At 48.0% G+C, this 23,865-nt stretch overlaps 1 protein-coding gene across 1 annotated transcript in view; it reads right to left on the minus strand.

The window, feature by feature from the left end:
- The window catches only part of CORO2A (coronin 2A), a gene marked incomplete at both ends in the record, with an annotated part of 23,716 nt that extends 399 nt beyond the window's left edge, over nucleotides 1–23,317 (minus strand). Inside the window, 9 exons of the mRNA XM_079706683.1 lie at nucleotides 732–822; nucleotides 1,141–1,253; nucleotides 2,174–2,270; nucleotides 3,007–3,111; nucleotides 3,949–4,065; nucleotides 4,802–4,981; nucleotides 6,195–6,344; nucleotides 8,707–8,823; nucleotides 23,117–23,317. Coding sequence (XP_079562809.1) covers nucleotides 732–822; nucleotides 1,141–1,253; nucleotides 2,174–2,270; nucleotides 3,007–3,111; nucleotides 3,949–4,065; nucleotides 4,802–4,981; nucleotides 6,195–6,344; nucleotides 8,707–8,823; nucleotides 23,117–23,317 — 1,171 coding nt within the window. The remainder of the gene's footprint in view (nucleotides 1–731; nucleotides 823–1,140; nucleotides 1,254–2,173; nucleotides 2,271–3,006; nucleotides 3,112–3,948; nucleotides 4,066–4,801; nucleotides 4,982–6,194; nucleotides 6,345–8,706; nucleotides 8,824–23,116) is intronic.
- Between the last annotated feature and the right edge of the window lie 548 nt (nucleotides 23,318–23,865).

A 23,865-nucleotide genomic window follows, 5' to 3' on the forward strand; every position in this document is an offset into this window, starting at 1 on the left:
GGGCAAGCAGAGTGCAAATACACACTCGTGTGATTATCTAAGCAAGGCTTGGTTTGTAGGGGCTGCCCCAGAATACCGCAGGCCCCTCGCGCCTGCGCTGCGCTCTGCCGTCTACCAGTTCATGAATTCTCCCAACACCCCAAGAAGCAGGGGAGGCAGGCATCACGGCTACAATGAGGAAACCGAGCCCAGAGAGGAGTGAGGCTGTCTAAGGGTTACACATAAAAGGGAGGGGGCAGCAGGCAGCTCCGGGGGCCACAGCAGGGGTGGGAGCACACACCGCCTCCCCCTGCGCAGGCCCTTATGTTGACAGGCCAGGGAGGGAGAGTCAGGGCAGGCAGAGTGGGCAGAAGGGCCCGGGCGGGGGCTGCTGCCTAGAGGGTTTCTGGGGTCAAAGAGTAATTGCAGAGGTGGCGGGAGGATGGGCAGGGGGCATCCAGCTGAGACTCTCCAGTCACTCTGCACAGCCCAGAATTTAAAGACGTTTTCCTTGGAGCAAAATCCCTTGATTCGGAGGGAGATTCCTGAGCCACTTGGGACGAGCCCCTCCCTTCCTGGACCCATATGCGACCATCCTAACCACTGGGAACCGACTATCAAGGACCAGTCCTCTGGGGTTAGGGGTTACGGAAGGACACAAATACCAGCCACACCCCTCTCAGCTACTTGGGGCCACTGGACGCTCCGTTGTCCCCCACATTCAGCCGAGGCTTTTTCTCTGCCTTCCTCACCTTTATTCATCCCACTGAGCCACTCCTGGGCCGTCAGAGAGGGCTGGGCACCTGCCGTGGGCGGGTAGATGTCCTCTTGGTAGGATTCCGACTGCAGGAGAAGTCAGGACAGTGAGAGCGGGGATTGTGGGGGAGGGCCCTTAGAGATCCAGGGGTGCAGACTCCCCCCAACCCCTGTGAGTTGAGGAAACTGAGGCCCAGAGAGCAAAGGGATGTGCCCAACGTCACAGAGCAACTCGAGAGCAGAGGTGGGAGGGACAGCGCACTGACCACAAGAAAGGCTTCCCCTTGAGGAGGGGCCGTCAGCCCCCCTGTTGCTCCCCCAGGGGCGTGGGCTCCAGGTCCCGGGGTCCTTCTTCTCCAGGAGGGGTTCCCCACCTCCCTCGGAGACGGCTCACACCACTCTTACCCGCCGGGGTACAATCATGGATACGGGCTCGATGAGGCTTTTGGTTGTAATCAGCTTGTAGAAGCGGAAGATCTCACAGGAGGACACGTCGAGACCTCTCTTTGGCATAACACCTGTGGGGAGATGACCAAGGAGGGCCAAGAGATTCCTCAGGGTGGGCTGGGGCCCCAGGGACCCAGGGTGAGTGGCAAAGCCAGGGTGAACACCTGGATGTGAACAGAGACCAGCCTCTTTCCACTATCCTTCCCTTAACAAACAGTCCTACATTGGACCAGGTCCCGAGCTGGGGAAATGGGGTTGAAATCCTCAGACTTTGTCCCCTACCTTCAAGGATTTTAGGTAAACTTTTACAGCAAGTGTGCTCTGCTCAAGGCCCTCCATCACCCTCCCCATACCTCCCAACCCAGATGCCCTTAATAGAGCAATGCCAGCTTTCCTTTGATTAGTGTTAGCATGCTATCTTTCTCCATCCTCACTTTTTTTTTTTGGTCGCGCAGCGTGGCCTGCGGGATCTTAGTTTCCCGACCAGGGATTGAACCCGTGCCCCCTGCAGTGGAAGCACGGAGTCTTAACCACTGGACCGCCAGGGAAGTACCTCCATCTTTACTTTTAATCTAGCTGTGTCTTTATATATAAGTGGGTTTCCTGTAGAGGGCATATAGTTGCGTCCTGTTTTGTTTTGTTTTGTTTTTAATCCCTAAACACACTTAAAAATTAGGGCCTCTCTTAGGTCAGTGTCCCCCATCTCCTTGCTACTGCTGTAACTGCTTAACTTTCAGCTAGAACACCTTCATCCTCTCCCCGTGCTGTGCTCTGCTTCCCTTCTGGCTCCTCAAGTCTTGCCTCCTCCAGTAAGCCCTCCCGGACTTCTTCCTGTGTGCTCCCAGAGAACCTCCCGCATACCTCAACTAGAACTCCCATGACTCAGAGCGTTGACCCGCTGTCTCCCTCCCCAGTGAGGGGCCCTCTAGGGCGAGGCCTGACTCATCCCTGTCTCCCCAGGCCCCAAGTGGCCTCAGTGTCCCACACTCACCGATCCCCTTCTGTGGATTATAGGAGCGGTACTCAGTCAGGTAGTTCAGGTGAGGTTTCTCGGTGCTGACCTCATAGTAGCGGATGTTCCCGTCTCCCTGTGGAGGGGAGGGCACTGCTCAGAGCCGGGCCCCATCAGGCCCCCACCTGGTCCCCACTGCCACACAGCAGAAACCTGGAGAGGACTGTGAGTGAAGAGCTGGCAGAGCCGCCTCTCACAAGGGCAGACCAGAGGACTGACACCAAGGCAGCAGGGCACCAAGGGACCTCATTTTAACACTTAGTCCCCCCCAACCATGACCCAAAGCCCACACAGATGCCTCCAAGGCAGAGGCTCTGGGAGCACAGGCCTGAACCCCACTCCCATCTGAGAGCCGCACACAAAGGTCAGAAGTGGGGTTCCTGAGACCATCCAGTGGGTCTTACCCCTGGGGCATTTCTGGTTGTCACTGTCATAATGACTGGGTGGGGAGGTGGGTGCTGCTCCTGGCATTGGTGGGTAGCGGCCAGGGATGCCAAGTACAAGACAGTCTCACCCAGTGAAGACCTGCTCTGCCTCAAATTTGAAGGTGCCCCTGCCAGGAAACACTGACTGGTCCCTCCTTATCCGGACCCAGAACTGGGGACGGACTAGCTCAGGGTGTCCAGCAAAGCCCTGGCCCCAGGTGTTCTTGTGGAGCCAGGAGGGTGGGAGAGGGGCAGGGCTCACCACAGGGGGAGAGTATCTAGCCACTCCTGCCTGTCCCTGCCCCTGCCCTGTACCCCAAGGGCCCCAGGCTGCGGTCTGGCCGCCAGTGGCACCAGGCCGCCACTTCCCTCCCGTGTCAGACTGACCTTCCCCACCATGTAGAGCATGTTGGTGTCCGAGTCATAGAATGGAAACAGCACGCCTGAGGAGCCATCGAGGTCCTCCTCTGCGAGAGGCACAGAGAGGTCATCCTGCAAGGGAAGGGAGACCAGGAGGGTCTATGGGTCACTCATGGAGTGCCCCTTGGTGGTGCTAAGATAAGAATTCCTGTCACAGGGCTGTGTGTGTGTGCATGTGTGCGTGTGCGTGTGTGTGTGTGTGAGAGAGAAAGAGAGACCAGCTCCTTTTCCCTTGCTAGCATTTTACCTTTAATGAATCATTTCTCATACACATGATGTCACTCCAGCCCTCCTCCTCCTGTTTTATTTGTTTGTTTGTTTTTTGTGGTACGCGGGCCTCTCACTGTTGTGGCCTCTCCCGTTGCGGAGCACAGGCTCCGGACGCACAGGCTCAGCGGCCATGGCTCACGGGCCTAGCCGCTCCGCGGCATGTGGGATCTTCCCAGACCGGGGCACGAACCGGTGTCCCCTGCATCGGCAGGCGGATTCTCAACCACTGCGCCACCAGGGAAGCCCCTCCTGTTTTACATCTACTTTAATGCAAGGAGATTCAGACAGAGAGGAAGCGATCTGTCGAACTCCAGCCAAGTGCTCCTTGAAATTAATACTACTTGGCCTGGTCTTCAGCCCCATCCCCACCCCCACCCACCTTGAACAGGCAGCTCCTCTTGCCCACACACCTCCCTATTTCACTCTAAGGGCTTGCTCCAGCTGTTCCCTCTGCCTAGAAGGCCCTTTCCTTCTCCTGCCCTCCCCTTCACCCCCAAGTCCTGATCCCAAACTCAGCCATCTCCCCTCCCCGACGCCGAGGCTTCTCCTGGGTCCTGACCCCTCCCCTTCCTTGAACAACAAGATGCACAAGGTGTGGCGCTGGTGAGGGGCGCTGGTGGGGCTGCTCGGGAGACTCACCTGGTCCCACAGGGCCATCTGCCGGTTGTTCCATCGGGATGTGCCCGTGGACAGCAGCTTCTTCAGGTTCCCCAGAAATAGCACTTTGTTGGCCCGGTGCCCCTTATAGCTGGCTTCCTGGAGGGACATGTGCGGTCAGGGACATCCTGTCTTTGCTTACGCTGCTGCTCCACCTGGAATGCCTTCTTTTCTCACCCCAGCTCTGCCTGGAGAATCCTTCCAGAGGCACCACCTCCAGGAAGCCTTCCTGGGTCTCTCCCATCCACATAAAGTCTCTCCCACTATTTTTGTTGAGAGTTCTTTTTCTGAGCTAGGACAGAGGTAAACTTCGGCCCAGCTCCATGTTTTTGCTAAAAGATTATTATTGAGCATCCACTATGTGCAAGGCATGGGGCTGGGTGGCCACTGTCACCTGGGATATCTCATTTAACCCTCCCAGAGGAAGGACTAATGGCCCATTGTTGCAGATGAGAAAATAGACACCCAGAGAGCAGAAAGTGCTTGTCTAAGGTCACACAGTGGATAACAGTGGTGCCCTGAGGTTTCTTGACCCCCAGGTCATGCCTCCTGACAGAGGTGAGGCACAATGACAAGCTTTGGAGTTAGACCAGGTTCCAGTCCCAGCTTTCAATGTGAGCAAGTCCCTTAGCCTCTCTTCAGCCTCAGTTTTCTCATCTGAAAAATGGGTATGACATATTCTACACCCCCCCAACAGATGGGGATAAACACGTGTGAAGGCTTGGCCAGAACACTAACATCATTACTGCCCTGTTCTCAGACCTCCCCCACCCTGCCATGCCCACTCCACTCCTCGCTCCTCTGACCCCAAGCCAGACCCCAGCCCAGCACTGACCTGGAGGACGGCCTCTGCTCGGGGGTCGAGAACCCGAATCTTGCGGTCTCTACAGGCAGTGGCCAGCAGGCTGCCGTTGGTGTTGAAGGACATGGAGAGGATCACGTCTTGGTGACAGTTAATTGTCTTCACGGGGCTCATGATTACAGCCTCCTTTGTATCCAGGTTCCAGACCATCACCTGCATGGCAGAGAGCCGGCTCTGAGCACAGTGCATCCCCCCAAGCCCCGCCCTGGCCTCCACAGTCACGCGCCAGCCAGGCTGCAGTGAAACACGGTATCCCCGGGAGGGAAGCCACAGATGGCAGTTTGGCCAAGAGGCCTCGGGTGGGAGGATGGGTCTGCCGGCTGAAGCTGCCACGTGGCAGGAGGGGGAAGTGGGGAGTCAGGCTATCTGGCAGTGAAAAGAAAACACCATCTGCTTGGAGCAATGAAACATCCATGCTGGGAGGACCCCAAGGGACCAGATAGTCCAGGGGGTTTCAAACAGTCATTAGCAACAGTTTCTACCACACAGATAACAAGGGCTGCCATATTTAGCTACACAGGCTGTGCACTGCACAGCTCCAGGGCAACCCATTCTCGTAGTCTATAATGCGAATAGCGCCCCCTGGAGTTGTGTACAACCATAAACAGTAGCACACCCTACATAAACAGGTAACAGAGCACTTCTGATCAGAACGGGGTAAAGGACCTCTCAACCACTCCCATCCCACATCAACCCCATTTGTGCGCAGACTGAGAAACTGAGGCCCAGAGAAGACCAGGGACTTTCCCAGGTCATACTACAAGTCAGAGACAGAGTGGGAATAGAATCTAGGTCTCCTCTACTGTGAATTTTCCCAATCCACAGGGCCCACAGCTTGCTAGCTTTGAAATCAATGGAGCAGGGGGAGGCATCTCTGGGCAGGGTCCAGCCCATCCCCTCCAGAAAGACTAATGGATTGAATAGTGTCTCCACCCCCCACCCCGCCCCCACCAAACTCATATCTACCTGGAACCTCAGAATGTGACCTTATTTGGAAACAGGGTCTTTGCAGGTATAATGTGTTACAGTGAGATCGTACTGGATTTGGGTGGGCCCTACATGCAATGACTGGTGTCCTTGTACGAAGAGGGGGGATGTATAGATACACAGAGAGGAGGGCAGAAGACAGAGGCGGACTGGAGTGATGCAGCTACAAACCAAGGAATGCTTGGAGCCACTAGAACCTAGAAGAGGCACAGAAGGACTTCTCCCTAGAGACTTCGGAGAAAGCATGGCTCTCTCTCCTAACACCTTGATTTTGGATTTCTGGCCTCCAGAACTATGTGAGAATACATTTCTGTTGTCTTAACCCACCAAGTTTGGTCATAGGTCAGGGTAGCCCTAGGAAATGAATACACAGACCCACCTTGTAGTCATAGCCGGAGCTGAAGAGGATATTGGCGGCTGTGGGGTGCCACTCCACCAGGCCCACTCTGCGGGCGTGGCCCACCAGCTCCTTCTTGCAGGCTGTGAGGTTCTTTGCCAGCAGCTGCTTGGGGATGTCCCAGATTTTAATCTGTCAGGGAAGACACGGCCCAAAGGAAGGGTTAGCCGGGGTCACCTTGGCCGTCCATGACCCTGAGCCACAGAACTGGCAGTGCTCTGCAGACAGTCCGGGGGAGCTCTCTCTGTATCTACCTCTCACTCAATGGAGAGGCAGCTGGGGCCCCTCAGAGAGACAGGCGCTTTGCCAAGGTCCTCCAGCCCAAGCAGGGGCTGGAGAGGAGCCTAGGCCTCTGGTAATCTTTGCCATTCTTAGCGACCTGAGGCAGTGGGTGAGTAGATGGGCCACAGGCTTGATTCCCAGGCTGAATGTCAGAGCACACCTGCCTCTCAGCCTAGAATACCCCTCAAAGTACAGTGCTCTAGCCGCTCCTGGTCCCAAAGGCTCAGGGTAGAGCTTCAAATGCCAGGAGAAAGGGTTTATGCTATCTCCTCAGGGAGCTAGGGAGCCAGCGCAGTCTCTGGAGCAGGACAGGGCAGGGATAACCCCCAACCACTTCCGTTATAGGGGGCCCCTTGGATGGCCCGGAAGAGGAAGACTAAAGGCCAGAAGGCAGGGTTAGATGGGGTCACAGGCCTGTATTCCACAGTGAGGGCCTGGGAGGAGGGGCTGGGGCTTCCTTCCAGAGCAGTGTTGTTGAGGATGGAAGGGGCTTACATGGTAGAAAGTCATCTCCCCATCACAGAGGCATACAAATGGAGGAACAGAGGATGCTACAGAGGGTGACAGAGCCCAGGCTGACTTAACGTCCCTTATTGTACTGCAGGGCTCTCAGGTCCCTATGTGGTTGTACGTCCTCTTTCTCTTAGGATCTATAGGCCTTCAGATAGACTTTGCTTTTAAATCAGCATTTATTTCCTGGTCATCCTGGATTTAAAACCAGAAAGCCAACCTCACAATAGTGCCAGGCTCCAGATAGACGGAGTCTGGTCAGGGCTGTTACCAAACAGAACTGGACCTGGCTGGAGGACAGACTCTGGGCAGGCCTGTTTGGTAGAAACAGACACCATCCCTCAGAGCTAGAGGGTCATCCCTGCCACTCCCAATAGTTGGGTCCACTCCTCCTGCCCCCAGGGCAACTGGGAAGGGATGGGTGATGAGGCTAGCTAGGAATTTAATAAAGACCTTGAAGGGAGCCTTCAAAGCAGGCCTGAAAGGGCAGGTATTCCAGGAGTGAACACAGAGTCAGATACTTGATATCCTGTCAGAAGCCCTACACTCATTTGAGACAAGGTCAGTTCTCACAGGGCCCAGCTGTCCCTTTGGTGAAGCCACGTCGGCAGACACTGTCCATTACGTTCCTCAGCAACCCTCATATGGAAAATGACACAAGTCCTCTTAGAATTTTCTACCTGCTTCTCGCTATGAACGGGTCTGTTTCCTTTGATCAGACAGTGAGGCTATTTCCTTTTTTTTGCCTTGGCTGCCAGGCAGCTCCAAGCTAAGCCTGGAATTCAACAGCTGCAACCCTCCATAGTTAAATTCCTCCATCTGTGGCTGCTGCTCTTTAGGGAAGTGGAACAGCTCAGTGGAAAAAGATTGGGCTCTGGAATCAGGCCTTAGTCGGAACCCTGGCTCTGCCTCCACAAACTGTGTGACCTCGGGCCAACTGCCCCATCTCTCAGATCCTCAGCTTCTGCATCAGAAAAACATCCTACCTTGTGGGGTTGCTGGGAAGACTGAGTGAAATGATATGTGTAATGAGAGTCAGGGACACAATGGGCTCACAATAAAGGGTAGCTATGACTTTCATCCTTATTTCAATCATCTGATCGTATCTGTGTCTTTTGTTTTAAGCCATACCCGCTGAGTTTTAGAAGGAGGCAGAGAATACGTTATAAATAACACCAAACATTGTGGAGCCAGGGACTATGATCCTGGTACAGAACAGGGGCTCAAAAAGTTGGTGGGACTGAAGCTTTTGGGATGGTTTTGGTGTTCACATTCATTTAAGGCTCCCACTCTTATCCTTTTAAATCTTCCCTCCCCATTGTCAATGAGATTATGTGACACAATATTTTCGGGCCACAGTAAAAATGCCCTTCACAGCATTTGATAGGTCCCCCAAAAGATGGGCTTTCCCACTGGGAAATGAATCTCACTGGATTTTCATTAGATGGTTGGGAGCTATTATGCTCATTTTATAGATGGGGGAACTGAGGCCCATAGAGAGGAGGGGTGGTACCCCAAGTCCCACGGAGCCCAGAGCTTCTCCTCCTCAATCGAACTTACTCCCTCCGCACACAGTGACCTCACCTCGTGAAGGATGAAGGAGTCAGGAAGGTCAGAGCTGAGTCCAGACACCATGCCATCTCCCTCTGCCCCAGTCCCACTCCTCTCGGGAAAGGGAAACGCCTCATGCACTGACACTCACCGTGGTATCTTCAGAACAGGAGGCGATCTCAAAATCATTGAAAGGGTTCCATTTGACGTCTAAGACGTTCCCTCTGTGCCCGGAGACCTTTGGGTAGTGGGGGTCCAACTTTCCCGTCTGTAAAACAGTACCCAGGAAGGTTGGGGAGGGAGGGGGCTAATCCCACTTTAGCACCTGGAGGGTCCCTCGGGCAGCCAGCAATCACCAAGTAGACAAGAAAACGTACGGGGCAGAACTGGGAGTGAATCTAGGACTTACCACTAACCCCTGTGTGATCCTGGGGGAGCCACGGCACTTCTCTGAGCCTCAGTGTCCTCCTCAGTAAAACAGAGGGGATGATAGGTATTTCAGAGCGTTCGTGTGAGGATCATAGGAGACGAGGTGTGGGAAGGGCCTAGCACAGTGCCTAGCACATGGTAGGTGTTCAGTAAAAGGATGTTTCCCTTCATATACTGCTGGCGGGAATGCAAAAATGGTGCAGCCACTGTGGAAAACAGTCTGGCAGCTCCTCAAAAGGTTACACAGAGTTAGTATATGACCCCGTAATTCTACTCCTAGGTATAGCCTCAAGAGAAATAAAAACATAGGTCTACAAAAAGACTTGTACACCAATGTTCACAGCAGCATTATTCATAATAGCCAAAAGGTGGAGACAATCCAGATGTCCATCAATGGATAAATGGATATTGAAACGTAGTATATTCACACGATGAAATGTTATTCAGCCAAAAAAGGGAATGAAGTACTGACACATGCTTTGACGTGGGTGAACCTTGAAAGCATCAAGCTAAGTGGAAGAAGCCAGACATAAAAAGCCACATACTGCATGGTTCCACTAGATGATGTACCAGATGTAGTTTCACTGCTTGAGCAAATGAACACATCCGCTGGTACCTGGAATTCAGAACCCTGAATAATGATATGAAAAAAAAAATCCAGAATAGGGGGAATTCCCTGGCGGTCCAGTGGTTAGGACTCAGCGCTTTCACTGCCGAGGGCCTGGGTTCAATCCCTGGCTAGGCAACTAAGATCCCACATGCCATGCAGTGGGAAGACGGGGGTGGGCGGTGGGATCCAGAATAGGTAAATCCATAAAGACTGAAAGCAGATTAGTGGTTGCCTAGGGCTGGGGGGAGGGGGCAAATGGGGAGTGACTGCTAATGGGGGTGGGGTTTCTGGGGGTGATAAAATCATTTGCAAATTAGTGGTGATGGTTACACAACCACGTGAACATCTAAAACTCAATGAATTGTACACTTAAGTGGTGAATTTTATGGTATGTGAGTTATACTTCAATTAAAAAGAAAGAGCATTTTCTTCCCTTCCCCTCTTTCCTGCTGAGAATTCCTGTCTAGGTGCTAGGAGGACACAGTTTTCACAGCCCCGGCTACACAGCCCCGAAGCTAAGATTCCCTGGGCCATGGGACAACTACACCAGTTCATCCACAGAAACCAGCAGCTGGCAGGGACCAACACATTCATTTTACACGCCACACTGCATGGCCCTGGCAGTACAAGGACCAGGATCAGGCCCTCTGCCTGCCAACGCAGGCACCGCCACATCCACTAGCCAGCCTCAGGTTCTAGAGCCCACCCACCGGAAGGCTCCACTTTTATATCTAAGTGAGGGAGAAAGTGGAGAAGAAAACTGGCCAACACCCACCCATTCACCACATCTTTACGAGAAACCTGGGGGACGGGCCCTATGTGAGGTGCTGTGTGAACATAAGACGTAGTACTTGACTTCACAGAACTAACTGTCTCATGATATTTAAAAATTAATTTTGAAGAACAGAGTGAGCTCAGGGAATACCCACGGCCTCTCCTTCCCTCACCTCCCCAACTCTGCAGAGACCACTGCACTCTTGTGGGACGTCTTGAGACCATGCCCAAGGGAGACGAAGCAAAGATGAGTGATGGTCCCTGGCCTTGCTTACTAGGGCAGCAAAGCAGGGAGCTGCTGTGAGAACAGACACAGGACACCCCTGTTCACCCCTGGCAAACTAGGGGACAGAAAACCGAGACCCTGGTTCACGGCGGTTTTATGCATGCATCTTCGTAGCTCTGCAAACAGGCTGTGGTCCCGGGCTCCCCTTCAGAAGTACTCTGCCCAATTCCGATCTTGCCCCTCGGGAAAGGGTCTCAGAAACCTCAACCTAGACTGGATCCCTTCCTGGAGGGGGAACGCTATAAAGCACATTATTTGACAAACTGGAATGTGAATGGTAGATTGAAGTATTGTTGCAACATTAAACTGAGTGAATTTGACAATGTACTGCGGTTATGTAAGAGAATATTCCTATTTTTAGGAAACACACAAGTATTTAGGGATAAAAAGCAAAGATGTATGTAACTTACCCTCAAAGGGTTCAGAAAAAAAAAATAGTTTCACATACACATTCAGAGAGAGAGAGGAGAGAGAAAATAAAGGAAAGACTTTGGACTTGTGTCATTTGATAATGATGTGTGAGGAGGTGAGCAAAAGTTCCATCTCTTTCAGATGGGTCTAGCTCCTCCATGGATAGAGAAAATGAGCCCCTGGGCAGGGAAGAGAGCCTCTGTACATTGTCTGCCTCAGACCTGGAGGTGCCTAAGAGCCACGCCTGGCTCTGATGGGTGCTCCTCCCAGGCCTCTAAGAGCAGAGGCCCCAGTCCCACACAGCTTCTCTTCCTTCTCAGCAAGCAAGGGATGGCTGGTGCTCCCCAGAGGCTGGAAGGCTCTGTGCCTAAAAGGGTTTGTGCGGAGGACTGACATTAACAGACATTAGCCAGTCTGATGGGCTATTGACCGGGCTGCTAAAAGCCCTGTCAGGGCAGGGACATTTATAATTAGGAGGCCACTGCTGCCTTTCAGCCCATTAGGCCAGCAGTCAGCCAGGGACAGGCCTCTGATTTACAGGGGTGCAGGCTCTAAATCAGAGGAGATACACATGCCCTCCTTGTAGACCCCAGGCAGCTGCTCAGCCTGGAGAGACGCCACCTCCGAGTCTCTGAGGGGCCGCCCTGGGGCAGACGGAGCGGATGGGACTGTAGGACCCATAAGGCAGAGCCAGGTGGGTGGGGGACCTCAGTTGCCAGGATGGGAGAGGCTGTAGGGCTGTTGTTGTGACCTCTAGGGCTCACAGGGAGCCGGCTGTCCCCAGAACAGCATCAGAGTCATGGCCTCGGGAGACGCTCCCCACAGCCCAGGTGGACATGGGAGGTAGAAGTAGTCTGCACAGTGTAGAAGAGGTTAGGCAGGCAGGCTGATCTGGCTTCCTGGATTTGAATCCCTGCTACAGCACTTACTGCTGTGTGACCTGGGGCAAGTGACCTCAGCTCTCTGTGCCTCAGTTTCTTCATCTACAAAATGGCAACAGTAGTAGAATCTCATAGGGTGGGTATGAGGATTAAATGAGTTCATACACATAAAGTGCTTAAGACTCTGCCTCGGGAATCCCTGGCGGTCCAGTGGTTAGGACTCAGCGCTTTCACTGCTGGGCCCTGGGTTCGATCCCTGGTCGGGGAACTAAGATCCACAAGCCACGCAGCACGGCCAAATGAAAAAAAGAAAAAAAAAAGAAAAACACTCTGCCTGGTACATGGTAAGCTCTCAGGAAATTCGCCAGTTTAAGTTCATCAGAACTCACACATTTATTAATTGAGATAATAATTAATCACAATTACCCAGTTTTATTGTTGCTCAGTATGTTTCAGAGGGGCCCAGGGGTGTACTTAGTGTGAGGCCAAGCTTCCACGGGGGGCTCCTATCACTTCCTACACAACTGATGGGCAATGGCTCCAGGGGGGCCCTCAGTGACTAAATTGATGTCTTGATGGTATTCCCACCGACAGACTCAAGCACATTATCACATTTATAAGGAACAGGTTTGCAAGTATTTTCTTCAGGAATCATAATTTAGGGAGTCATTTATGTGCCAGGCCCTGTGCTAGGGGCTCTGCTAATATTATTTGATTTACCTCCAACCACCCCAGGAAGTAGTGCAAAAATCCCCATTGATAATGCAGAAGCTGGGGATCAGAAGGGTTGACAATCAGAGCCACTCCATCCACGGCAGAACCACGAGAACTGGGAAAGCTTCCTCTCACTCTCGGTCTGCCTCTTGCTATCCTCATGCCATAGTTATCATCAGCATCATGCAGGCCTTTCACTGAGGACCTACTATGTGCCAGGTCCTACGCTGCGTGCAAGTGGTGGCAAAAGATGAATTACTCATGGTCCATGCCCTGCAGGAGCCTCCAATCTGTGGAGGTGACAGGATGTAGTGTACTCAGGGCTCACAGAGAGAAGAAGAGGCAGAAGAAAGGCCCTGGTGGGATTAATCAAAGAAGGCTTCCTGGAGGAGGAGGCCTTTCAATTGGGCCTTAAAGAAAGGGAGACTTTGACCAGGCTATGGTGAGGGGGAGGCATTTCAAGTCAGAAAGGCTGGGCCTTAGGTAGGTTTTAAGCAGAGAGGATCCTAAAGCAGAGAGCAGGGAAGGTAAATTGATGGGTAGGACAGTAGAGGAGGTCAGAATAGAGGGGAGAGGCTGTGGGCATGGAGACAGTCACGCTGCACAGAGAGAGATGCCCATGGAGAGATGGACAAGTGGACAGATGAGTCATGTCCTAACTATCATGATTTTTGCACCTGGTTTGTTTGAATCAGGATCAAGAAAGGTCCACGCATTGCATTTGGTTGGCATTTTCTTAAGTAACCACATCCAGTGTGACGGAACAGGAGGGAGAGGCTGAGAGAGGGAAAGGACACACAGGGGGTGAGACTTAGCCAGAGGGCTCCCCAGAAGAGAGAGTTGAGCAGGGGGAAGATGACAGGAGTGTTCCCTAATCCTGCGAACACACGTGCTGCTAAAATGCAAATCATGTTCCTAGGAAGGTTTAGGGCAGAGCGTCATTCATCAGCCCTCTCCTCACATACACAGATGAGCATGGGGAATGTTCACCATAGAACCCCACACCCAGGGCTGGAAGTGGTGAACTGCAGAGGCTATCTGGTAACCCTGCTTGGTTACCTTCAGAGATGGGGAGCTCACTTCCTCCCTAGCTGGTTTATTCCACTTTTAGACCTTGCTGAACTGTGAGAAAGCGCTTCTTACTGGGAGCCTGGTGTAGCCTCCCTGTGGCCCTCCCTGCTCCCCTCACTCTCCATTTATGGTTCTAGCTCTGTCTTTTGGGACCCCATAGATATCCCCACTCCCATCCCACTCCCCCGGCCCCAGGCCAGCTCCTTGATATTTGAAGGCAGAGGACCCATTCCTTGAACATGTTCTTTTCCAGGCTTAATAGACCCCTAGAACTGGAAGAGACTTTCCCCCTAAATAAAAAAGTAAAATAGACTAGCCTACAGCCTGCATTTCTAGAAGGGGAACCTGAGTGTGGAGGGGACAGGTGTATGCTGTGGAAGGCTCTAAGGTCCAAAACGTCAGCTGGAATGGGGATGAAGGATTTTGATGAGAAAGTCAGGACTTTGTGTGCACGCAATGGGGGGTCCTGGGAGGTGTTTAGGCAAGGGAGTGACATGGTCTGACATAAGCTTAAGAAGAGTCCAGCGGGCCTCTAAGAGCACAGCAGTGAAGTGCTCCCCTCCCCCCTGCTCCCAGGCACCTGTTCGCCACGTGTCCGTTTGGCCCCTCAGGCCCATGCCCGACTCTGGCCTGGTCCACTCCCAGTGATGCTGCAGGGTCCACCCCCAGGGCTCTGCCTGCTCTTGCTGGCATTCCTCCCGACCTCCACACCTCACAGCAAAGTCCACCTCCCACTCTGATGGGGTGGGTCTGCTGTAGGCCAGGCGCCAGGGTCCAGAGCCCAACCTGGCATGACCCCAGGCTCAGGGCAGGCCTGTCCCCAGACCTTCCCGCTGTGCCTTTGTTCCCAGAGCACAGCCCTTGGTTGCCTAGGCTGCAAGAGCCACCCTGCAACGGGCTCACCCTGGGTCTCAGCGTGCAAGAGGAAGGGACTGCGGAGTCACTCCCCTGGGGATACCTGACACCACCTGGGACACCCTGACCCTTCTGAGAATAACTTCTGGGACATGGTGGTGAGGCCAGGCACCTTCCAATCCTACGTTCCAATAAAGAATTAGCTGGCTTGTCTCTTCCTTCCTTCCTTTACTAACACTCTCTGTGCCTGGATGGGACTTAATCCCTGGTAACTGACAAGGAGCCAATGTAAACCAGAGGTAAACCTCAGGAGTGCAGGTCAGCTGAATGAGAGTGGGGCCCAAGACCATGCCCAGGTCTGGGTCCTCACCCTTCCTGCTCAGGGTCCTTCAGGCAGTCAGCTCCCTGAGCCTCAGCATTCTCATCTGGATGGGGCAATACTTCCTAGAAAATGAGCTAATAAAGGCACAGCATAAGCCCTGTCCCCGCTGACTACATGAAAAAGGGCCCGCAGGCCTATCTGCCCAGATAAGCACTGCACGATGGGACCAGCATGTGTGTCCTTTCCCTCTCTCAGCCTCTCCCTCCTGTTCCGTCACACTGGATGTGGTTACTTAAGAAAATGCCAACCAAATGCAATGCGTGGACCTTTCTTGATCCTGATTCAAACAAACCAGGTGCAAAGAGGCATTTATGAGGCAATCAAAGGCATTTTTACATAACAGGCAATCGGTTGGCACAGGAGATATTGTTGATGCTGTGATCCTAGCATTGTGGATATGTCAGAAAATGTTACTATTGTTTAGAATTGCAAACTGAATTTTGTGGGGGTAAAATGACAAACTGTTCAGGATTTGCTTAAAAAAAAAAACTTCAGAGGGGACTTCCCTGACGGTCCAGTGGTTAAGACTTCGCCTTTCAATGCAGGGGGGTGCAGGTCTGATCCCTGGTCGGGGAGCTGAGATCCCACATGCCTCGTGGTCAAAAAAACCAGAACATAAAACAGAAGCACTATTGTAAAAATTCAATAAGGACTTTAAAAATGGCCCACATCAAAAAAAAAATCTTAAAAAACACACAAACAAAACTTCAGGGGAAAAAAGGGGATAGATGAAGCAAGAGTGGCAAAGTCTTCAAGATTCTAGAATCTAAGTATGAAGAGTTCATTATATTGTTTTTAACCTACCTTTGGGTTTGAAAGTTTTTCCTAATGATAAAAAAGAACTAGAATAGAGCCAGCTGCTGAAAATGTAGTTTGTAAACCAGCAGCATTGGCATCACCTGGGAATAGAGATGCCAGATTTAGCAAATAAAAATAGAGGATACCTAGTGAAATTTGAATTGCAGATAAACAGCAAAGAACTTTTTAGGAGAAGTATGTTCCATGTAATATTTTGCTTATGCTATAAAATTATTTGTGAAAATATCTTGGCAGTTTCTTATAAAACTGAACATGTAACTACTTTATGATCCAGGGATTGCACTCCTAGGCATTTATCCCAGAAAAATGAACTTAGTTATGTTCACACAGAAACCTGTACACACAAATGAAACTTCAGTTCCACAATAGACCATTCCTGTATATCGAAGTACGTTTTCTAATTAATATTTTTTTTCTTTTTTCCTTTTTTTTTTCTTCATACATATGTTCCCATATCCCCTCCCTCTTGCGTCTCCCGCCCACCCTCCCTATCCCACAATGCACCGAGATGATCTCCCTGTGCTATGTGGCTGCTTCCCACCAGCTATCTACCTCACGTTTGGTAGTGTATATATGTCCATGCCTCTCTTTTGCTTTGTCACAGTTTACCCTTCCCCCTCCCCATATCCTCAAGTCCATTCTCTAGTAGGTCTGTGTCTTTATTCCTGTCTTACCCCTAGGTTCTTCATGACATTTTTTTCTTCTTGAATTCCATATATATGTGTTAGCATACGGTATTTGTCTTTCTCTTTCTGAGTTACTTCACTCTGTATGACAGACTCTAGGTCTATCCACCTCATTACAAATAGCTCAATTTCGTTTCTTTTTATGGCTGAGTAATATTCCATTGTATATATGTGCCACATCTTCTTTATCCATTCATCTGATGATGGACACTTAGGTTGTTTCCATCTCCAGGCTATTGTAAATAGGGCTGCTACGAACATTTTGGTACATGACTCTTTTTGAATTATGGTTTTCTCAGGGTATATGCCCAGTAGTGGGATTGCTGGGTCATATGGTAGTTCTATTTGTAGTTTTTTAAGGAACCTCCATACTGTTCTCCATAGTGGCTGTAACAATTCCCATTCCCACCAGCAGTGCAAGAGTGTTCCCTTTTTTCCACACCCTCTCCAGCATTTATTGTTTCTAGATTTTTTGATGATGGCCATTCTGACTGGTGTGAGATGATATCTCATTGTAGTTTTGATTTGCATTTCTCTAATGATTAAAGATGTTGAGCATTCTTTCATGTGTTTGTTGGCAGTCTGTATATCTTCTGTGGAGAAATGTCTATTTAGATCTTCTGCCCATTTTTGGATTGGGTTGTTTGTTTTTTTAATATTGAGCTGCGTGAGCTGTTTATATATTTTGGAGATTAATCCTTTGTCCGTTGATTCATTTGCAAATATTTTCTCCCATTCTGAGGGTTGTCTTTTTGTCTTGTTTGCAGTTTCCTTTGCTTTGCAAAACGTTTTAAGTTTCATTAGGTCCCATTTGTTTATTTTTATTTCCATTACTCTAGAAGGTGAATCAAAAAAGATCTTGCTGTGATTTATGTCAAAGAGTGTTCTTCCTATGTTTTCCTCTAAGAGTTTTATAGTGTCTGTTCTTACATTTAGGTCCCTAATCCATTTTTGAGTTTATTTTTGTGTATGATGTTAGGGAGTGTTCTAATTTCATTCTTTTACATGTAGCTGTCAGTTTTCCCAGCACCACGTATTGAAGAGACTGTCTTTTCTCCATTGTATATTCTTGCCTCCTTTGTCATAGATTAGTTGACCATAGGTGCGTGGGTTTATCTCTGGGCTTTCTATCCTGTTCCATTGATCTATATTTCTGTTTTTGTGCCAGTACCATATTGTCTTGATTACTGTAGCTTTGTAGTATAGTCTGAAGTCAGGGAGTCTGATTCCTCCAGCTCCATTTTTTTCCCTCAAGACTGCTTTGGCTCTTTGGGGTCTTTTGTGTTTCCATACAAATTTTAAGATTTTTTGTTCTAGTTCTGTAAAAAAAATGCCACTGGTAATTTGATAGAGATTGCATTGAATCTGTAGATTGCTTTGGGTAGTATAGTCATTTTCACAATATTCATTCTTCCAATCCAAGAACATGGTATATCTCTCCATCTGTTGGTATCATCTTTAATTTCTTTCATCAGTGTCTTATAGTTTTCTGCATACAGGTCTTTTACCTCCTTAGGTAGGTTTATTCCTAGGTATTTTATTCTTTTTGTTGCAGTGGTGAATGGGATTGTTTCCTTTATTTCTCTTTCTGATCTTTCGTTGTCAGTGTACAGGAATGCAAGAGATTTCTGTGCATTAACTTTGTATCCTGCAACTTTACCAAATTCATTGATTAGCTCTAATAGTTTTCTGGTGGCATCTTTAGGATTCTCTATGTATAGTATCATGTCATCTGCAGACAGTGACAGTTTTACTTCTTTTTTTCCAATTTGTATTCATTTCATTTCTTTTTCTTCTCTGATGGCCATGGCTAGGACTTCCAAAACTATGTTGAATAATAGTGGCGAGAGTGGACATCCTTGTCTTGTTCCTTATCTTAGAGGAAATGCTTTCAGTTTTTCACCATTGAGAATGATGTTTGCTGTGGGTTTGTCATATATGGCCTTTATTATGTTGAGGTAGTTTGCTTCTATGCCCACTTTCTGGAGAGTTTTTATCATAAATGGGTGTTGAATTTTGTCAAAAGCTTTTTCTGCATCTATTGAGATGATCATATGGTTTTTATTCTTCAATTTGTTAATATGGTGTATCACACTGACTGATTTGCATATATTGAAGAATCCTTGCATTCCTGGAATAAATCCCACTTGATCCTGGTGTATGATCCTTTTAATGTGTTGTCTGATTCTGTTTGCTAGTATTTTGTTGAGGATTTTTGCATCTATATTCATCAGTGATATTGGTCTGTAATTTTCTTTTTTTATAGTATCTTTGTCTGGTTTTGGTATCAGCGTGATGGTGGCCTCATAGAATGAGTCTGGGAGTGCCAAACACTCATTTTTCTAATTATTTGACTCTACTTTCTTTTGGTTTTCTATGTAGACAATCACACCAGTAAACAATGCAGTTTTACCTCTTCCTTTTCAATCCTTATACCTTTAAGTTATTTTTCTAATCTTACTGTGCAGGCCAGCACCTTCTTGCCAAGTTTTGTTTTTTGTTTTTTTTGGCTACGCCCCAGGATCTTAGCTCCCTGATCAGGGATTGGACCCGGGCCATGGCAATGAAGTGCAGAGTCCTAACCACTGGACCACCAGGGAATTCCCTAAAGGGATGTTTCTCACATTCTTTCTTTATGATGATGTTTGCACCATATTAATAAAGGTATCAAATATCACCAATATCACCAATAATGGGACAAACTGATATCATGTGTTACATGATGTAATGAACTGAGGATACATCACTTGTTTAATACTCTTGCCAAAAATGTATAACATGAATCTAATCACAAGGAAACAATGGGACAAATCCAATTTTAGAAATGTCCTACAGTATGGACACCAAGGGGGGGAAGCAGAGGGTGGGGTGGGGTGTGGCGGTGGTGGTGGTGGTGGGGGATGAATTGGGAGATTGGGATTGACATATATATATACCAATATGTATAAAACAGATAACTAGTAAGAACCTGCTGTATAAAAATAAATAAATAAAAAATTTAAAAATCAAAAAACAAAAGACAAAAAACAAAACAATCAAAGAAAGAAATGTCCTACAAAACAGTGGGCCTTCACTGCTTTAAAATGTCAATATAATGGGGCTTCCCTGGTGGCGCAGTGGTTGAGAGTCCGCCTGCCGATGCAGGGGACACGGGTTCGTGCCCCGGTCCGGGAAGATCCCACATGCTGCGGAACGGCTAGGCCCGTGAGCCATGGCTGCTGAGCCTGCGCATCTGGAGCCTGTGCTCCGCAACAGGGGAGGCCACAACAGTGAGAGGCCCGCGTACCACCAAAAAAAAAAAAAAAAAAAAAAAAAAGTCAATATAATGAAATAAAGTAGACTAAGAGATATGACAACTCAACATAATGCATGATCCTGAGTTAGATTCTATATACACACATATGGAGAGAAAGATATAAAAAAAGATAAAAAGTAAATTTGGCAGAATGTTAACTATTGGTGAATCTAAGTCAAGGATAATCATTTATTCAAGTATTTTTGAAACTTTTCTGTAGGGTTGAGACTCTTTCAAAACAAAAAGTTTAAACAATTCTGTTTCCTATATGTTAGTGAAATACCCTTTTCCTAGTTTGCAAAGAACTTTTATCATGAATGGGTATTTCACTCTATCAAATGCTTTTTCTGCATTTATGGAGAAGACTATATGTTTTTTCTCCCTTCATCTGCAACATAATGATCTACATTTATAGGTTAACTAATATTAAACCACCCTTAGTTTCTGGAATAAATCCAACTTGCTCAGAATGTATCTTTTTTTAATTCAATGCTAGATTTGATTAGCTAACAATTTTGCATTCATCTTCTTGAGTGATATTGGCTAACAATTTTGCATTCATCTTCTTGAATGATATTTTTCTTTCTTGATCTGTTCCTGTCTGGTCTTGGAATCAAGGTTACACTGGTCTCAGAACAAAAGGGGAGCAGTCCCTCTTTTCCTATTTTCTGGAAATGTTTGTAAAAGATTGGAATAATCAGTTCCTTGAAAGTTACATAGAAATTGCCTGTAAAACCACATGGACCTAGGGTCACCCTTATGTGTGTGTTCATGTAAAATATAAAAAAGTGCATAAAATGTAAATGTTCAGCTTAATGAATTGTTGGAAAATAAATTTAAACATATAACTGCCATGAACTATTGCTAGCACAAAGGAGACTCCCTGCTAAGGAATACCTTCCAATCATAACTCCCTCCCTCCCCCAGGGGGTAACTATTATCCTGGCTATCCTCCCTTGCTTGCTTTTCTTTAAGATTTTTGTACCTACTTATGCATCCCTTAAAGTATAGTTTAATTTAGTCTGTTTTTAACCTTAGGTAGTGACATTGTAATTTATTTGGTTTCTTCCCTTGACACTGTCTTTAAGATTCATCCATGTGGTGGTATGTGTTTATATTTTGATCCTTTTCATAATTGTGTATATTCCACACTATAGATATACCGTAATTTGTTTATTCAATTCTTGGACATTTGGGTTTTTGCAGTTTCTTGATAACACGAACAATGCTCCCATGCATATTCTTGTGTTTGTGTTCTGTTGACATAAGCACACAGTTCTCCATGGTAAATACCTACGAGTGGAATCTCCAAGTCTGTGCATTTTCCTCTTTAATAGAAACTGTCACACTTTGTTCCAACACACGTGTGCCAGTTTACCTGCCACCAGAAGTGCCTGAGAGTTCAGAGGGCTCCGTGTCCTCATCATCACTCACTATTATTAGATTTTATATTTTTGCCTATCTGGTGGGTTGCAGTGGTATCTCACTGTGGTTTATTAACGAGGTTGAGCACTTTTTCAAATGTTTAGTAACCGTTTGGATTTTCTCTGCTATGAGATACCTGTTCATTTTTTTTTTCCCCTAGTCCATTTTATACACTCAGGAAATGAGCTCTTTGTCATGATTACTGTGCCAATATCTTTTCTCACTCTATGGCTGCCTTTTCCTTTTTCTGTTTTCTTTAAGAGAGTTTTATTATGCAATTTTTAAAATAGTTAAAGGACCATTCAGGCTTTCTATTTCTACCTGAATCAGTCCTGACAAGTTATATTTTTTTGTAGGAATTTGTCCATATTGCCAACGTTTTCAAATATATTGTCATAAAACTGCTCAGATTAGTGTTTTATATTTTGAGGCTCTACTGATATTGCATTTTGTTTGTTTGTTCTTAGTGTTATTTGAACCTTCTCTCTTTTATTCTTGACCATCTCTTCAGAGGTTTGTCTATCAGTCTTTTCTAGGAACCAACTTTTGGCTCTTTTGATCCTCTTTATCGATCTTTGATTCTCTTTCACTGATTTCTGATCTTTATTACCCCCTTCCTCAAACTTTCTTTGGGTTTACTCTGTTGTTCTTTTTCTAACTTCTCAGGTTGAATGTTTAGTTGTTAATTTTATGCCTAATATAAGCATTAGTGCTATAAATTTCCCTTGAAGCACCACTTTCCCTGCATCCCATACGTTTTGTGAAGTATTTCATTCTCATTCATTTCCAAGTTTTTGTTTTTGTTTTTTTTTGCGGTACGCAGGCCTCTCACTGTTGTGGCCTCTCCCATTGCGAAGCACAGGCTCCGGACGCGCAGGCTCAGCGGCCATGGCTCACAGGCCCAGCCGCTCCGCAGCATGTGGGATCTTCCTGGACCGGGGCACGAACCCGTGTCCCCTGCATCGGCAGGTGGACTCTCAACCACTGCACCACCAGGGAAGCCCCCAAGTATTTTTAAATTTCTAAATGAATAGGCATTTAAAATTTATCTTTTGTTACTGACTTCTAACTCAATTGCATTGGGATCAGAAAACCTGATCTATGAGATTCCAATTTATATTTGTGATTTTAACTTCTAAAAGGGGTTCTAAGTCTGTTGTTTGTTTTTTTCAGCGGATGCTTACTCATGGGGGCTTACATGCTTGGTGTTCTCAGTTTATGAATTTCCCTGATCTTAATCTGTGGGAATCCTGTTCATATTGGAAATGCTTTCCTCTGGAGAAACCTTCTATCTGCTTCTGCTGCAAACCAGAGGCACTACCAAGCCCGGATCCCTCTAGCCCCTTCAGAGATTCTACCTCACGGCAGAAACTCAGGATTCTGAAAAGATCTGCTATTAAGTTAGTCTATATGAAACCACCATTTTGGGGGTCAAAAACTGTTAAATAATCAGCAATTGCATATGGCCCAACTTATAGCATCAACCTTTGCCACAGGACAAGCCTGTTCTTCCTGTTCACTTGCTGCTTACCTCTCCTACTTAAATTTCGGCTCAAGGTTTTTTTCCTTTCTTGGAGAGAGGAGGAGGCTTTGGAGATTTCCCCAATGTCTTGTGAGCCCGGCAATGCATTAAGAATTAAATGTTATTCATGAATGAATTACTTTGCAGTGGGGTGGAGGGGAGGTCCTAGGAGTCCTAAACAACTGCTAGAAGCTGAAATCCCAGGAGAGGTATACTTTTTCAATGAGAAAACCAAGACTCAAAGGGGTGAAATGACTTATTCATGGTCACATGGCTGGTAGCAGGCAGGGCTAGGACTTGAACCCACATATGGAACCCAAACTGAGGCTCTTTCTACTCTCCCTCTGTCCTGTGCTGCCTCCAGAGAGCTATTTGGGCCTGAGCTTAGCAGGCATCCTTACCTGGTGCAAGGGGATAACGAGGAAGGCCCCCCCACCAGCACACTCAGTCACGACTGCAATGAAGTGGGGGTTCACAGCACAGAAATGATTGTCGTGGACGCTGCGGGTGATGGGCACGGAGTCGTAGCAGTTCTCCTTGCTGGCTGGTTTGCCAAAGACATGGCGGAACTTGGAGCTCCGGTACTGGGGGTGCCATGACATCTGCAGGAGACAAATGGGACAGAAGGGCTGTGAGGCTTGCAACCTGACAGCAGGACACACGGAGTCTCACCTGGAGAGGACATAAGAGGGCAGGACCAGGACAGCGGTCAGTTCTATGAGGACAGTGACGTGCTATGAAGGGCACCCAGGTGAACAGGCTATAATTGTGGCTACTTCCAGGGACCTGGTGAGATGGCGTACAACTACTGCTGACCTGTTTGCTATTTTTTTTTTTTACAACTTTATTGGAGTATAATTGCTTCACAATGGTGTATTAGTTTCTGCTCTATAACAAAGTGAATCAGTTATACATATACATCTGTTCCCATATCCCTTCCCTCTTGCATCTCCCTCCCTCCCACCCTCCCCACCCCACCCCTCCAGTCAGTCACAAAGCACCGAGCTGATCTCACTGTGCCATGCGGCTGCTTCCCACCAGGCATCTACCCTATGTTTGGTAGTGTATATATGTGACCTGTTTGCTTTTCATCCTTTCGTGTGCGAAAACAAAAAGGCAGAAAAACCGTAGAGAGAACTCACCCCGTTCC

The sequence above is a fragment of the Hyperoodon ampullatus genome (genome assembly GCF_949752795.1).
Source record: "Hyperoodon ampullatus genome assembly, chromosome: 6".
Lineage (NCBI taxonomy): Eukaryota > Metazoa > Chordata > Mammalia > Artiodactyla > Ziphiidae > Hyperoodon > Hyperoodon ampullatus.